The 18,045-nt window shown below is 44.1% G+C and overlaps 1 protein-coding gene across 1 annotated transcript in view; it reads right to left on the minus strand.

Annotated features, from left to right (window-relative positions):
• The window catches only part of LOC138370878 (germ cell nuclear acidic protein-like), a 54,361-nt gene extending 44,152 nt beyond the window's left edge, over positions 1-10,209 (minus strand). The window contains exons 1-2 of the mRNA XM_069335507.1: positions 10,192-10,209; positions 9,292-9,664 (exon numbers count right to left, since the gene is read on the minus strand). Coding sequence (XP_069191608.1) covers positions 9,292-9,664; positions 10,192-10,209 — 391 coding nt within the window. The remainder of the gene's footprint in view (positions 1-9,291; positions 9,665-10,191) is intronic.
• Between the last annotated feature and the right edge of the window lie 7,836 nt (positions 10,210-18,045).

The following is an 18,045-nucleotide window of genomic DNA, read 5'->3' on the forward strand; positions in this document are numbered from 1 at the left end:
CGTGTGTGATGAGGTGGGTCTGGGTAGGAACCTCCCCAAACAGAGATGTATGGTTGTCCAGCAGAACCTGGAACTCATCACGTTGTTCCTCCTGTAAATGACATAGCATCTCCCTGCCATTGGAACTGGAACTGAGAAGTTGAATATTAACAACATGTCCCTCACTACAATTATCCTCAGGTGGTAACTCTTCCCGACTAAAACAAGCTACTACACCAGGTCCAACATAAGCTTTAATCTGTTAATGTGTACAGTCATTTGGGGTTCTGAAAGATTAGGGCTAATTAGTTTATAAGTTAGGTCTCCCACCTTCTCTACCACTTGGTAGGGTCCGGCGAACTTATGGGACATGGAAGTCCCCATACGAGGTTTCAACACCAACACCAAATCTCCGACAGCAAAAGACCTGAGCTTAGCTTTGAACTTCTTGTCATATCTTACTTTCATGGCTTGTTGAGTCCTTCCCAGATGTTCTTTCGCCAACTCACGAGCCCGACACAACTTGGCCTTGACCTCACTCAAGTACAATCCACTCTGATGAACAGAGACATCTCCCAACAACTTTTCTTGTAGCATTTTAAGAGGACCTCTTACTTGGTGACCAAACACTAGTTCAAAGGGTGAACAGCCCAATGACTCTTGTAGCCCTTCTCTAGCAGCAAACAACACAAAGGTGAGATTCTCATCCCAATTACGTGGATGAGTTTCTCCGGTTGTCTTCAGCATTTGTTTTAAAGTCTGGTGGAAACGTTCAAGCCCACCTTGGCTTTGTGGATGATATGGACTGGATAATTTGTGCCGAATCCCTCGGGATTCGCAAAAAGTTCTGAAAACTTTAGAAACAAAATTTCCCCCATTGTCACTCTGAATAACTCTAGGCATTCCAAACAACGAAAAGAATCTTTCAAGACACTTGATGAGATTATGAGCCTTGGTATTCCGTAGAGCATAAGCTTCAGGAAATCTAGTAGTCATACACATGAGAGTGAACAAAAACATGTTACCTGACTTAGTCTTAGGTAAAGGACCTACACAATCAATTACAACATGAGTAAATGGTTCATCAGGAACTACAATAGGTTGCAATGGTGCTCTAGGTACAGATTGATTTGGTTTACCAACAATTTGACAGGGTACACAGTTATGACAATATCTGACCACGTCTTTCTTTAACTTTGGCCAGAAAAAATATTTACTTATCTTATGGTACATATTCGTGATACCTTGATGACCTCCCATGGGGTCATCATGTGCAGCCTGCAGGACCTGCCTACGATAATCATTGGGGACAACGAGTTGGGTTCTAATCTCACAATCATCTGAAGAGGGAGTTCCCTTGGGTCTCCACCTTCTCATCAGAAGTCGATCCTTGAAGAAGAAACCCGTCCCTTTCTCCAATGCATCAACATTATCAGGAGCCTCAGAAATACACTTACTTAAACTAGGATCAGTAGTCTGTACAACACTTAAGGGCAATGACTCAGACTCAGCAGCGAGCGGGCAAGAACCTAGTAGCTTGATCTCTTTTCCCGATTGATCAGAATAAAATGGAGTCATAACTACTTCGGCCTCACTCTCGACAACTGGCGCACTGGAGACAAGCGGGCAAGGTACAGATAGTTCAGCCTCCTCACCTTCACTTTCCTTGTGATTTAGGTTCGGCGGGGCTTCTACTACGGCCTCACTCTCATCATCCAGTCGAGTCATAAAGGAATCCTCAAGATCCACCTCCCACTCCTTTACTGAAGGGGTCCTGGTCTTGGGAACAGCAACCTCAGTGAAGACAGGATTACTCTCACCTGTTTGTCCCATTGATCTAGTAACAACACAAGCAGGGTAAATAATATCATCATCTGCTTCTGGTTGAGCTAATACATTATGGGGTTTAGTTAACATGATGGGACACTTGGGCCCTACAACCATTTGGTTTCCAAAATCATTACCTAGAATAATGTCTACCCCAGGAATGGGCAGTTGTTTACTTACACCAACATTACACCATCCTGAAGTATATTTAGAATCAAGGTTAACTTGCAATAAGGACACTGGTTGCACACTACCGGCAATACCTTGGAGAAGCACAACTTCACCCAGATCTCGGGTGTCAACATCATCAAGTACCTTCTAGGTAATAAGAGACTGTGAAGCTCCAGTATCACGGAGTAATTGAACAGTCTTATGTCTACCATTATTACATAATAAGGTACCTGTGGAAATATAGGGTTTGAATTCAGCCATCCAATTGGGACTGACTGTAATACATGAAGAATTAATAGGTTGCAATCCTTTACTCATAATAAGACCAGTTGGCCGTAGTTCAGGATGCAAACTAAAACATGAAGAAATCACATGCCCCCTTCTCTTACAATGGGTACAATGCTTGACAGTGGACACACTGGTAGAACCAACTGCCGGTTTAGAATTAGCATTACTAGGCTTAGATGATCCTGGCAATGGAGTAACCATCTTAGGGTTAGTAAGAGAAGAGTTCACGGGAGTAACTGTCGCACCAGGAGGAGACTTATACTGATAAGGAGTTCGATGAGCATTATAATTTACTCTACGACTAGACTTAGGTGAAGTGGCCGTAAACGGGGCCTTAGTCAACAACTCATGCTCATCCGCGAGCTTTGACAGCTCATAAATGTCTGTTACATTCTTTTGTTCTGCCATAAAAGTAGACAACTGGTCTGGGAGACATGACAATACTTCTTCCATTATAAGAAGATTCTTTAGAGCATCAAAGTCAGTGACTGACAGTGACTTTAACCATCTGTTGCAAAAATTCGTCTTCTGACGAGTAAAATCTGTTATTGTCTGATCCCTTATCCTCCTTAGGTTTCTGAACTTTTGCCTGTGTGCCTCTGGATTTAACTGGTACGCATTTAGGATGCTTTTCTTTACAAATTCATAATCAAAACTATGAGCGTCAGGTAGGGATGTAAAAACCTCCTGACTACGCCCCTTAAATTGAGACTGCATAATGGCTACCCCACTAATCCCTTGGCCAGTTCATACTGATGGCAATTTTATAAAAATGTGCAAAGAAAACCTCAGGATCCTCCTCATTGAACTTGGGCAACTCTATATACTTATTCATCCTGATGGGATTATTATCACTATTTATTGAAACATTACTAGTATTTCCATGCCCAGCTGCCATACGCTGTGATTCAAGCCTGAAGTTAGTGTCAGCCATTTGTTGTTGAATCTCTAATTGTTGCTTTTTTGTGGCTTCTATTTGCAACTGTACCGCAATTTCTAAACGCCTAGTCTCAAGCTCCCTTTGCTGAGCTTCAGCCTCTAATATTTGTTGTTGCTGTTGAGCTTCAATCTCTCTTTGACGAGCTTCAGCCTCTAATATTTTCTGTTCTTTTTGAGCTTCAATCTCTAATTGGCGAGCTTCTAACTCAAGATGCTTTAACGTCATCTGATCACTCGACTCCTCTCTTAACTCCTCTAGAATTTCTTCCTCTAACTCCCCATTCTCAACAAAATGCGTCACAATGACTTTCAATATTTGGGCTTTAACCATTCTATTGTTGGCGGTCAAATCCAACTGATTTGCCATTTGTATTAACTCAGTCTTTTTAAGGTTCTGAATCCCTTCAAAGTCTGGGTGAGCCAACAACGCTGCAACTTTCTCCTCCATTGTTACTAACACTTGGCACTTGATTCACAACAATAATTAAAAACAATGGCACTGCACTACACTTCACTGTAAAATTGTCACCACACTGAAAATTCGCTTGGCCTCACTGCACAAACAAAATATATAGGATGACTTACCTCAAAATCGTGAAACGTTGTTACTTGACACACAGGAAGGCTTGCTTGGCACATGGAATAGTTCTTAAGAAACACACAGACACTTGACACAATGGTACCTAGGAAGGCAAGGTTAGATTAGCATAGTTAAGTTAGAGTGGGAACAATATTTCCCGGCACAGGCCCCCATAACTCTTTGTTACCTATCGTACGTTACGGCTCGTGACCCTACAGCAGCCAAGATTTAATTACGTCTAGGGATACGAGACAACTGCTGTTCTCAATAGCGAATCACCAGTATAACCCCTTGATAAGTAATGAGCACAATAATAAATCTTCCTTAGGACTGAAGAATAGATACAGAATCTTATAAGATATATATTAAATAAATCTCAATAGCAAACAGATGATTATTTGGTCACAATATATCACATTAAAAATATCACTGTATCTTCCAGACATTAAATTAAAATTATTATATGTATGGCTATGACAGAACAAAAATGTATAACTTAACTCCACAGGTGCTAACTCTCTGGTTCCGGATCAGCTACTGAATAACATAACGCGGGAATCAAAACACATTGCCTTGCCCCGCGAACAATTTGCCAAAGTTACAATATTTATTATTTCAACAATGGAGCAATACATTGTGACAAGAGTAATCTTAAACTAACTTAATGAATAATTAATACATATTGATATACAAACATAAGGTAATTATTTCTTTACATAGTAATTAAAATATGCATACAGAAGGGAATAATGGCATGCACACCCAGCAACGGACGATCCCACGACAATTTGCCAGATACAGTTCACTCAATTATTATTCACCTCTGTTACCCACATATGATCACATATAAATCATTAGTTCCCATGGGAAAACTGAGCACACAAAGAAATAAAACAATCATTCCCACGATACGTTGGGCCTAACGCCAACACTGTAACATGAATGTACGTTTGCATAGAACATATAAGTATATCAATATACATGCTTGTAATTTACACACAATTATAAATGTACATATTAATTTATTTACTTACGTATCTTATAGGGGTACGTAACAACCATCACAGCACCATCACAGCACCATTACAGCACCATCACAGCATGAGCCTCAGCACCATCACAGCATGAGCTTCACAGCACCTCAATAATTTCCAGAACAGTTTAAAACTGGTTCCAGCACCCAATGCCTGAGACAGACCACCCCATCAATACCACTGAACAAAGACCACCCCATCAATACCACTGAACAAAGACCTCCCCATCAATACCACTGAACAAAGACCACCCCATCAATACCACTGAACAAAGACCACCCCATCAATACCACTGAACAAAGACCTCCTCATCAATACCCCCACATCAATACCACTGAACAAAGACCTCCCCATCAATACCCGCCATCAATACCCGCCATCAATACCACTGAACAAAGACCTCACCATCAATACCCCCTATCAATACCACTGAACAAAGACCTCACCATCAATACACCCATCAATACCACTGAACAAAGACCTCCCAATCAATACCCCCATCAATACCACTGAACAAAGACCTCCCCATCAATACACCCATCAATACCACTGAACAAAGACCTCCCCCATCAATACCCCCCCATCAGTACCACTGAACAAAGACCTCCCCATCAATACCACCCCATCTATACTACCACATCAATACCACTGAACAAAGACTATCCCCATCAATACCACACCATCAATACCACTGAACAAAGACCTCCCCCGTCAATACCACTACATCAAAACCACTGAACAAAGACCTTCCCCATCAATACCACACCATCAATACCACTGAACAAAGACCTCCCCCATCAATACCACTGAACAAAGACCTCCCCCATCAATACCACTGAACAAAGACCTCCCCATCAATACCCCCATCAATACCACTGAACAAAGACCTTCATATCAATACCACCCATCAATACCACCCCATCAATACCCCCCATCAATACCACCCCATCAATACCACCCCATCAATACCTCCCATCAATACCCCCCATCAATACCACCCCATCAATACCTCCCATCAATACCCCCATCAATATCACTGAACAAAGACCTCACTATCAATACCCCCCATAAATACCACACCATCAATACCACCCCATAAATGCCACTGAACAAAAACCCCCCCATCAGTACCACCACATCGAATCCATTGAACAAAGTTCTCCCCCATCAATACCACACCATCAATACCACACCATCAATACCACTGAACAAAGACCTCCCCATCAATACCACCCCATCTACACTACCACATCAATACCACTGAACAAAGACCTTCCCCATCAATACCACACCATCAATACCACTGAACAAAGACCTCCCCCGTCAATACCACTACATCAAAACCACTGAACAAAGACCTCCCCCATCAATACCACTGAACAAAGACCTTCCCCATCAATATCACTGAACAAAGATCTCCCCATCAATACCACACTATCAATACCACTGAAAAAAGACCTCCCCCATCAATACCACCCCATCTATACTACCACATCAATACCACTGAACAAAGACCTTCCCCATCAATACCACACCATCAATACCACTGAACTAAGACCTCCCCCTATCAATACCACCACATCAATACCACTGAACAAAGACCTCCCCCATTAATACCACCACATCAATACCACTGAACAAAGACGTCCCCCATCAATACCACCACATCAATACCACTGAACAAAGACCTCCCCCATCAATACCACCACATCAATACCACTGAACAAAGACCTCCCCCGTCAATACCACCACATCAATACCACTGAACAAAGACCTCCCCCGTCAATACCACTACATCAAAACCACTGAACAAAGACCTCCCCCATCAATACCACTGAACAAAGACCTCCCCCATCACTATCACTGAACAAAGACCTCCCCATCAATACCACACTATCAATACCACTGAAAAAAGACCTCCCCCATCAATACCACCCCATCTATACTACCACATCAATACCACTGAACAAAGACCTTCCCCATCAATACCACACCATCATTACCACACCATCAATACCACTGAACAAAGACCTCCCCCATCAATACCACCACATCAATACCACTGAACAAAGACCTCCCCTATTAATACCACCACATCAATACCACTGAACAAAGACCTCCCCCATCAATACCACCACATCAATACCACTGAACAAAGACCTCCCCCATCAATACCACCACATCAATACCACTGAACAAAGACCTCCCTCGTCAATACCACCACATCAATACCACTGAACAAAGACCTCCCCCATCAATACCACCACATCAATACCACTGAACAAAGACCTCCCCCATCAATACCGCCACATCAATACCACTGAACAAAGACCTCCCCCGTCAATACCACCACATCAATACCACTGAACAAAGACCTCCCCCGTCAATACCACTACATCAAAACCACTGAACAAAGACCTCCCCCATCAATACCACTGAACAAAGACCTCTCCCATCAATATCACTGAACAAAGACCTCCCCATCAATACCACACTATCAATACCACTGAAAAAAGACCTCCCCCATCAATACCACCCCATCTATACTACCACATCAATACCACTGAACAAAGACCTTCCCCATCAATACCACACCAACAATACCACACCATCAATACCACTGAACAAAGACCTCCCCCATCAATACCACCACATCAATACTACTGAACAAAGACCTCCCCCATTAATACCACCACATCAATTCCACTGAACAAAGACCTCCCCCATCAATACCACCACATCAATACCACTGAACAAAGACCTCCCCCATCAATACCACTGAACAAAGACCTCCCCCATCAATACCACCACATCAATACCACTGAACAAAGACCTCCCCCGTCAATACCACCACATCAATACCACTGAACAAAGACCTCCCCCATCAATACCACCACATCAATACCACTGAACAAAGACCTCCCCCATCAATACCACTGAACAAAGACCTCCCCCATCAATACTACTGAACAAAGACCTCCCCCATCAATACCACTGAACAAAGACCTGCCCCCCCATCAATACCACACCATCAATACCACTGAACAAAGACCTCCCCCATCAATACCACCACATCAATACCACTGAACAAAGACCTCCCCCATCAATACCACTGAACAAAGACCTCCCCCATCAATACTACTGAACAAAGACCTCCCCCATCAATACCACTGAACAAAGACCTGCCCCCCATCAATACCACACCATCAATACCACTGAACAAAGACCTCCCCCATCAATACCACTGAACAAAGACCTCCCCCATCAATACCACTGAACAAAGACCTCCCCCATCAATACCACTGAACAAAGACCTCCCCCATTAATACCACACCATCAATACCACTGAACAAAGACCTCCCCCATCAATACCACACCATCAATACCACTGAACAAAGACCTCCGCCGTCAATACCACCACATCAATACCACTGAACAAAGACCTCCCCCATCAATATCACTGAACAAAGACCTCCCCCATCAATACCACTGAACAAAGACCTCCCCTATCAATACCACTGAACAAAGACCTCCCCCATCAATACCACACCATCAATACCACTGAACAAAGACCTCCCCCATCAATACCACACCATCAATACCACTGAACAAAGACCTCCCCCATCAATACCACACCATCAATACCACTGAACAAAGACCTCCCCCATCAATACCACACCATCAATACCACACCATCAATACCACACTATCAATACCACACCATCAATACCACTGAACAAAGACCTCCCCCATCAATACCACACCATCAATACCACACCATCAATACCACACCATCAATACCACACTATCAATACCACACCATCAATACCACTGAACAAAGACCTCCCCCATCAATACCACACCATCAATACCACACTATCAATACCACACCATCAATACCACTGAACAAAGACCTCCCCCATCAATACCACACCATCAATAACAATGTAAACAATAATACCCCCGTATATATACCACCAACAGTGTGACCAAACCATCTAAACCCTTCCATCAGTACTTTCCTCATCAGTTCTATTCCCATCAACACCTTGTCGTCAGCACCACTCCCGGTAACCCGCCACTCTTCACGGTAACTCCAGTCAAAATTACCCGTATCCAGACCATCGTCATCAACACCCTTGTCCTGGTCATCAACACCACCCTTGTCGTGGTCATCAACACCACCCTTGTCGTGGTCATCAACACCACCCTTGTCGTGGTCATCAACACCACCCTTGTCGTGGTCATCAACACCACCCTTGTCGTGGTCATCAACACCACCCTTGTCCTGGTCATCAACACCACCCTTGTCGTGGTCATCAACACCACCCTTGTCGTGGTCATCAACACCACCCTTGTCGTGGTCATCAACACCACCCTTGTCGTGGTCATCAACACCACCCTTGTCGTGGTCATCAACACCACCCTTGTCGTGGTCATCAACACCACCCTTGTCGTGGTCATCAACACCACCCTTGTCGTGGTCATCAACACCACCCTTGTCCTGGTCATCAACACCACCCTTGTCCTGGTCATCAACGCCACCCTTGTCGTGGTCATCAACACCACCCTTGTCCTGGTCATCAACGCCACCCTTGTCCTGGTCATCAACGCCACCCTTGTCGTGGTCATCAACACCACCCTTGTCGTGGTCATCAACACCACCCTTGTCCTGGTCATCAACACCACCCTTGTCGTGGTCATCAACACCACCCTTGTCCTGGTCATCAACACCACCCTTGTCCTGGTCATCAACGCCACCCTTGTCGTGGTCATCAACACCACCCTTGTCGTGGTCATCAACACCACCCTTGTCGTGGTCATCAACGCCACCACAACATTTACGCTATCAACGCCAACTACTAAAATATCTACATCAAAGTCACCTCAATCAAGACCAACGTCAACATAAAAACTACATTACTAAAAAATGTTAACAACAACAAAAAAGTCCTTTAGAACCCATTTTACATTTGTCAGAGCAATTCTGAAATATTTCAACACGTGCGCCAAGGCCATTTCACCCCAACTAGACAAAGATAAAGAAGGTCCAGAGTTGTCCGGTCGGATTAGATCCAGTGTTAACAGGTATGAGCTACGAGGAAGGATTTCAGTCATTAAACCTCACGTCGTTGTGAAAAGAAACAAAGGAGACGTGATCCTCACTTAAAAAATACTCATTGACATTGATTGGGCAAAAAAGGACAGCATATCACGGAAGGTACACGAGCAGGAGGACAGGCTAATGCATATCAGCAGAGTAAATACGTATCAAAAGGCACCAAATCTAGAACACCATTTAGCTCCTAGTGCAGCAGAAGTAGCCATGAATCAAGGTTTAAACTTCATGAGTATAGTGGTCTAGGCTTGTACCGTCCAAGTTGTTATCATAACCGAGCTGGGAAAGTGGAGGAAATATTTTAGGGAAATAATAATATTAAGAGGATTATTGAGAATTATTCTCGAAAAGATAGTGATAAAGATGGACACAATTTATATGTCACACTGTCTAGCAGATGTTTCTATATCTATTTCACATTCTCTCGCAGATGTTTCTATATCTATTTCACATTCTCTCGCAGATGTTTCTACATCTATTTGACACTGCAGATGTTTCTATATCTATTTCACACTGTCTAGGAGATGTTTCTATATCTATTTCACACTGTCTAGAAGATGTTTCTATATCTACTTCACATTCTCTAGCAGATGTTTCTATATCTATTTCACCCTGTCTAGCAGATGTTTCTATATATATTTCACACTGTCTAGCAGATGTTTCTATATCTATTTCACACTGTCTAGCAGATGTTTCTACATCTATTTCACACTGTCTAGCAGATGTTTCTATATCTATTTCACACTGTCTAGCAGACATGTGTAGATCTACACGATTAGGAGGGGGTGGGAGGCCAGAAGTGACCAATTTCCATTGCTTAATTCACAGTCCTGAGAGCTTGGACCACAAAACACGCTGCCGAGGTTCTGAAAGAGTCCGTCAAAACATTCTGTCCCGAGAGCTTGTTCTCGACAGAGTTGAGTTGATATCGCTCGTCAGTCAACGAGCCATTACCACTCCGTAACATTCTCCAGCGTCAAGTTATCCCACTAACTTTATTTTAAAATAACAAGCGATCACCCAAAATCGTGACTAATACCCCTTATTTTGTACGTTGAGGCAAATCAAGAGAACGGACTATAGATGATTAGAAGTGATCTAACCCCCCCCCCCCCCTCTCCTCCACCACATAAACAGTCATGAATAAATAAAACCTTAGTAACAAGAGGTAATGCTTTATTCAGCTTCATCTTGTCCGTGTTAAATGTCATTTAAATGATGCTCTTCAGTTTTGGTGTCCTGGTAAGAACCTCAGGATTGAAGGGTGAATAAAAATTCTTAATTTACAATCAGTAGAAAAGCAAAGAATAAGGGGGAACATAATTACAATATACAAATGAATGAAGGGGAATTACAAAGGAAACATTAATAAGGTACAGCAACAACTATCAATATAAAATAAAGAACTAAAAAAAAATAACTGGTTAAGTTAAGAGTAAGAACAGATCGGCGTCAAGAACGTCAAGAAACGGTCGTACTAAAGTGCCCTTATCCTAACCTACCAGAAGACCCACGAACAGAAAACGGGACGTTATGTCAACTTTGCGAGCCGCTGTCATTCTCTTGTAAGACAATTTTTGGCCTCCTTGGGTAAACTATACGTCGAATTGCAACGTGCTATTAGGAGGTCGGTTTGAATAACTGTAGCTGGACACATGTGTGTAGGAGACGCCTCGCATAACGTTGTTCTTATGCCCATTACATCATCAACCTGTCCTCAACTTATGTACGTCATGCAGACGAGGAGTCACAAAAGATAGTGAAGAGACGACGACGTTTCGGTCCATTTTGGATCATTATCAAGTCGATTATCACAATCGACTTGATAATGATCCAGGACGGACCGAAACGTCGCCGTCTCATCACTTTCTAATGTGTGTTTTGGTCAATATATACGTCATATTTTGACGCTAAGATTCAATTCAACATATACATCGCTCTTGTATGTCTCTATCTCCCACCCAATACACCACTACACTCCTCCTTCCCCACCATCTCCATCAACATGGAATTAATGTGATGGACAACCTCCATCACCTCCGGTGAGACCACACTCACACCTCATATTATCTCCACCACTTCACCTCTACCGTGGCCCTCTCCCTCACACCTCTCTCACAACCACAACTCACAAAGTGATTGGTTGTGAGGGTTTACAACCACTTCGACAACTTGGGTCATCTTGGGCCACGTTATAAGTGGCAAAACTTGAGTCTGTATGAATAAAGATGAAAGTTGGAGAGATTACTTCCTCCTATATTTCATTACTCCAGAACAGCCGGGGTTAAAGTGGAAACTTCCACCAAACTTGGCCTACGTATCTTCATGGCGGTGTAAATAATGGGAAATTTAATGTCTGAGGTATTCCACACCTTGCTACTCTGGACAAAGTGGAAGATCATTCGTTTTGCGAAGAATGACTTACAGCAGAGTGAACAAGTCTTGCAATATGAAGGACTGGGAACAATTGACAATGATAGTTCGAAAATCCCTGATGGTATCGATTATGGATTTTAATCACAAGACGCGACATTACTCCATCTTCAGGGGCTCGGTTGCACGCATCCCCCTATTTGCTTCGATTTTATTGAAAGGTACAGATGCTTTCCCCCTTCACTGCCTTCCAACACAGCCCATCAACACAGTACATCATCAACACAGTGCATCGACACTACCACACTTTATCTCTCATCTATGAAAAATTCTCTCTCGCAGGTGCTGTGTAGATCCAACATCCAGATAAATACAAGCGGAAAATTACATGGTGGATCTCTAGGCTTAGCACACATGGATGGTATTAAATCAACTTAAATGGCTAGGTTTGCCTCTGTCATCTTTGGACAGAAAGATGACAGGTTTATTGTGGCTTTGACGGCCACAATGAACTGTTATTGTGTGTCCTAAGAGGTGTTCCAGCCCCACCACCACCACACCTCAAGGTGTTTGTTGTACATAAAGGAGCTGATTCAACTCACAATCTTTACGGTCTCACCATAGCCCGTGCTACGTGGACACTTCTTGCTGAGTAGTTAAATCTAAAACAACAACAACAACTCACAATCCCCGCCCTCCACCCTCCCTCCACCCTCCCTCCATCACCCCGATCTAAACCACACCATGACCTCCATCACGCGACCACAATATCACCACCTCCACCACACCACCACAATACCACCACAATACCACCACCACACCACCACAACCACAGTACCCCCACAACACCACAACAGTACCAACACAACACCACCACAATACCACCACCACACCACCACCTCCATCACACCACCACAACAATACCACACCACCACAATACCACAACCACCACCACAATACCACTACACCACCACCACAACACCACCACCACCACAACACCACCATCACACCACCACCACCATCACACCACCACCACCACCACCACCATTCTACGATCAGGTGACAAAGATTAAGCAAGAAAGAGAAGGATGCATTCTCTTTCAAAAATGCAACGGCATTTTTTTGGACTGTCGGAATGCCTTTGACACAGTGCCCCATAGAAGGCCTTTGACATTGAGTGCCCCATAGAAGGGTTATACATAAACTGGAGAAACAGGCAGGAGTAACTGGTAGGGCGCTCCATTGGATAAGGGAGTACATAAGCAATAGGAAGCAGAGTTACAGTGAGGAGGTGAGACCTCAGATTAGCGTGAAGTCCCACAGGGCTCTGTACTCGACCCTATCCTGTTTCTGATATACGTATATGATCTCCCTGAGGGTATAGACTCATTCCTCTCAATGTGTGCTGACGACGACAAAATTATGAGAAGGATTAAGACAGAGGAGGACAGCTTGAGGCTTCAAGAAGACCTGGACAAGCTGCAGGAATGGTCGAACAAATGGTTGTTAGCGTTTAACCCAAGCAAATGCAATGTAATGAAGATAGGTGTAGGGGGGAGCAGGAGACCATATACAAGGTATCGTTTGGGAAATTCAATACCTCCAGAGTCAGAGAGAGAAAGAACTGTCCCCTGAAGCTCATATCAAGAGGATAACATCAGCGGCATATGCTAGGTTGGCCAACATAAGAACGGCATTTAGAAACATGTGTAAGGAATTTTTCAGAACTTTGTATACTACATATGTCAGACCAATCCTGGAGTATGCGGCTCCAGCATGGAGTCCATATCTTGTCAAGCATAAGACTAAACTAAAAAGGTTCAAAGGTTTGCTACCCGACTGGTACCCGAACTGAGGGGTATGAGCTACGAAGAGAGACAACTGGAATTGAACCTCACGTCACTAGGAGACAAAAGAGTTAGAGGGGACATGATCACCACATACAAGATTCTGTAAGGAATTGATAGGGTAGATAAAGACAGACTATTTACCACAAGGGGCACACGCACTAGGGGACACAGGTGGAAATTGAGTGCCCAAAAGAGCCATAGAGACATTAGCAAGAATTTGTTCAGTGTCAGAGTAGTAGAAAAATGGAATGCATTAGGAAGTGATGTGGTGAAGGCTGACTCCACACAGCTTCAAGTGTAGATATGATAGAGCCCAATAGGCTCAGGAACCTGTACATTAGTTGATTGACAGTTGAGAGGCGGGACCAAAGAGTCAGAGCTCAACCCCCACAAGCACAACTAGGTAACTGCAACTAGGTAAGTACCACTACCATCACACCATCACACCATCACACCACCACCTCACCACCACACCTCCACCATCACACCACCACACCACCACCACCACCATCACACCACCACCACCATCACACCACCACCTCACCACCACACCTCCACCATCACAACACCACCATCAATCACACTACCACCACCACCACCACCACACCACCACCACCTCCACGACACTACCACCACCATCACACCACCACCTCCACGACACTACCACCACCACACCACCACCATCACCACACCACCACCACACCACCACCACTATCACACCACCACCACCTGGCCAGTACCGCGGCCGGCTGCTTGTAAGAGCCAGAATTAATTGAAACACGAGAATTTCTCCTCGAGTCTAATCCTTTGACTGTTTGCTTGGCCAAAATCAATTACACAATCAAGATTTCAATTTTCCCAGAACGAAAGAAAGTCGATGAGACTAAAGCCGAAGCCCAGAGAGCGGGTTTGAGGTCCAGAAAGCGGGTATTTAGACTGAGAAATGCTACAATTACCGACCCAACACGTAAAGGAACATATCTTCGCTGTACTCAGTGGCCAACTGGAGAAGTTAAAGAAAAATGATGGCGTCTGTATTTACATTATTTTGCATGTCCATACTCGTCTTGTTGGTTAACTGTGTGTGTGTGTGTGTGTGTGTGTGTGTGTGTGTGTGTGTGTGTGTGTGTGTGTGTGTGTGTGTGTGTGTGTGTGTGTATGTGTGTGTGTGTATTCACCTAGTTGTATTCACCTAGTTGTGCTTGCCGGGATTGAGCTCTGCTCTTTCGGCCCGCCTCTCAACGGTCAATCAATCAACTGTTACTAACTAAAAAAATAAATTCTCACAACAACACACAAACACCCAGGAAGCAGCCCGTAACAGCTGTCTAACTCCAAGGTACCTATTTACTGCTAGGTAACAGGAGCATTAGGGTGAAAGAAACTGCCCATTGTTTCTCGCCAGCGCCGGGAATCAAACCCGGGCCACAGGATTGCGTGTATAACGTGCTATCCAAACAGCCACCGGCGCGCGCGCGAGTACTCACCTAGTTGTGCTTGCGGGGGTTGAGCTCTGGCTCTTTGGTCCCGCCTCTCAACTGTCAATCAACAGGTGTACAGGTTCCTGAGCCTATTGGGCTCTATCATATCTACACTTGAAACTGTGTATGGAGTCAGCCTCCACCACATCACTTCCTAATGCATTCCATTTGTCAACCACTCTAACATTAAAAAAGTTCTTTCTAAAATCTCTGTGGCTCATTTGGGCACTCAGTTTCCACCTGTGTCCCCTAGTGCGTGTGCCCCTTGTGTTAAACAGCCTGTCTTTATCAACCCTGTCAATTCCCTTGAGGATCTTGAATGTAGTGATCGTGTCCCCCCTAACTCTTCTGTCTTCCAACGAAGTGAGGTTTAATTCCCGTAGTCTCTCCTCGTAGCTCATACCTCTCAGCTCGGGTACTAGTCTGGTGGCAAACCTTTGAACCTTTTCCATCTTAGTCTTATGCTTGACTAGATATGGACTCCATGCTGGTGCCGCATACTCCAGGATTGGTCTGACATATGTGGTATATAATATTCTGAAAGATTCCTTACACAAATTTCTAAAGGCCGTTCTTATGTTAGCCAACCTGGCATATGCTGCTGCTGTTATCCTCTTGATATGAGCATCAGGGGACAGGTCTGGCGTGATATCAACCCCCAGGTCTTTCTCTCTCTCGGACTCTTGAAGTATTTCATCTCCCAAGTGATACCTTGTATCTGGTCTCCTGCTTCCTACCCCTATCTTCATTACATTACATTTGCTTGGATTAAACTCTAACAGCCATTTGTTCGACCATTCCTGCAGCTTGTCCAGGTCTTCTTGAAGCCTCAAGCTGTCCTCCTCTGTCTTAATCCTTCTCATAATTTTGGGGTCGTCAGCAAAAATTGAGAGGAATGAGTCTATACCCTCAGGGAGATCATTTACGTATATCAGAAACAGGATAAGTCCAAGAACAGAGCCCTATGGGACTCCACTGGTGACTTCACGCCAGTCTGAGGTCTCACTCCTCACTGTAACTCTCTGCTACCTATTGTTTAGGTACTCCCTTATCCACTGGAGCGCCCTACCAGTTACTCCTGCCTGTTTCTCTAGCTTATACATCAACCTTTTATGGGGTAATGTGTCAAAGGCTTTCCGACAGTCCAAAAAAATGCAGTCCGCCCACCCTTCTCTTTCTTGTTTAATCTTTGTCACCTGATCGTAGAATTCTATTAATCCTGTAAGGCAAGATTTACCCTCCCTGAACCCATGTTGATGGGTTGGCACGAAATCTCTTCTCTCCAGATGTGTTACTAGGTTTTTTCTCACAATCTTCTCCATCACCTTGCATGGTATACAAGTTAAGGACACTGGCCTGTAGTTCAGTGCCTCTTGTCTGTCACCCTTTTTGTATATTGGTACTACATTAGCAGTCTTCCATATTTCTGGTAGGTCCCCCGTTTCCAGTGACCTACTATACACTATGGAGAGTGGTAGGCAAAGTGCTCCTGCACACTCTTTCAATACCCATGGCGAGATTCCATCCGGTCCAACAGCTTTTCTCACATCCAGCTCCAATAGGTGCTTCTTGACCTCATCTCTTGTAATTTCGAACCTATCCAAGGTCACCTGGTTTGCTGCCATCTCTTCTAGCGCCGCGACATCTCCCTGTTCTTTTGTAAAGACCTCCTGAAACCTTTTGTTGAGTTCTTCAAACACCTCTTTGTCATTCTCTGTGTACCTGTCCTCGCCCACCCTAAGTTTCATCACCTGTTCCTTCACTGTTGTCTTCCTCCTGATGTGACTGTGTAGTAGCTTGGGTTCGGTCTTGGCTTTATTAGCTATATCATTTTCATACCTTTTCTCAGCTGTGTGTGTGTGTGTGTATGTATTCACCTAGTTGTGTTTGCGGGGGTTGAACTTTGCTCTTTCGGCCCACCTCTCAACTGTCTATCAACTGTTGATTAACTACTTTTTTTTTCTCCACACCACACACACACACACACACACACACACACACACACACACACACACACACACACACACACACACACACACACACACACACACACACACACACACACACCCCAAAAAAAAACAAAATTACTACAAAGCCATATAAGAAGGAAGATGTCGGTAAATGACCAAGTGACAAGACTGAGGAAAACAGAAGGGGCATATACAGAAAGCGACAAGGAAATCTGCGAGGTACTGAATGCAAAATTCCATGGAGTGTTCACTACCGAGCCTGAGCAGCTCCCATTGTTAGAAGAGATTACCCAAGATGAAAGACTATCAGATATAGAGGTGACAGCAGAGGATGTAATGAAACAGTTGACAACACTGGATGCAAATAAAGCTGTTGGACCAGACAAAGTATCACCGTGGATACTTAAAGAGGCAGCGCAGGCTCTCAGCGTGCC

This window comes from Procambarus clarkii, chromosome 4 (genome assembly GCF_040958095.1).
Source record: "Procambarus clarkii isolate CNS0578487 chromosome 4, FALCON_Pclarkii_2.0, whole genome shotgun sequence".
NCBI lineage: Eukaryota > Metazoa > Arthropoda > Malacostraca > Decapoda > Cambaridae > Procambarus > Procambarus clarkii.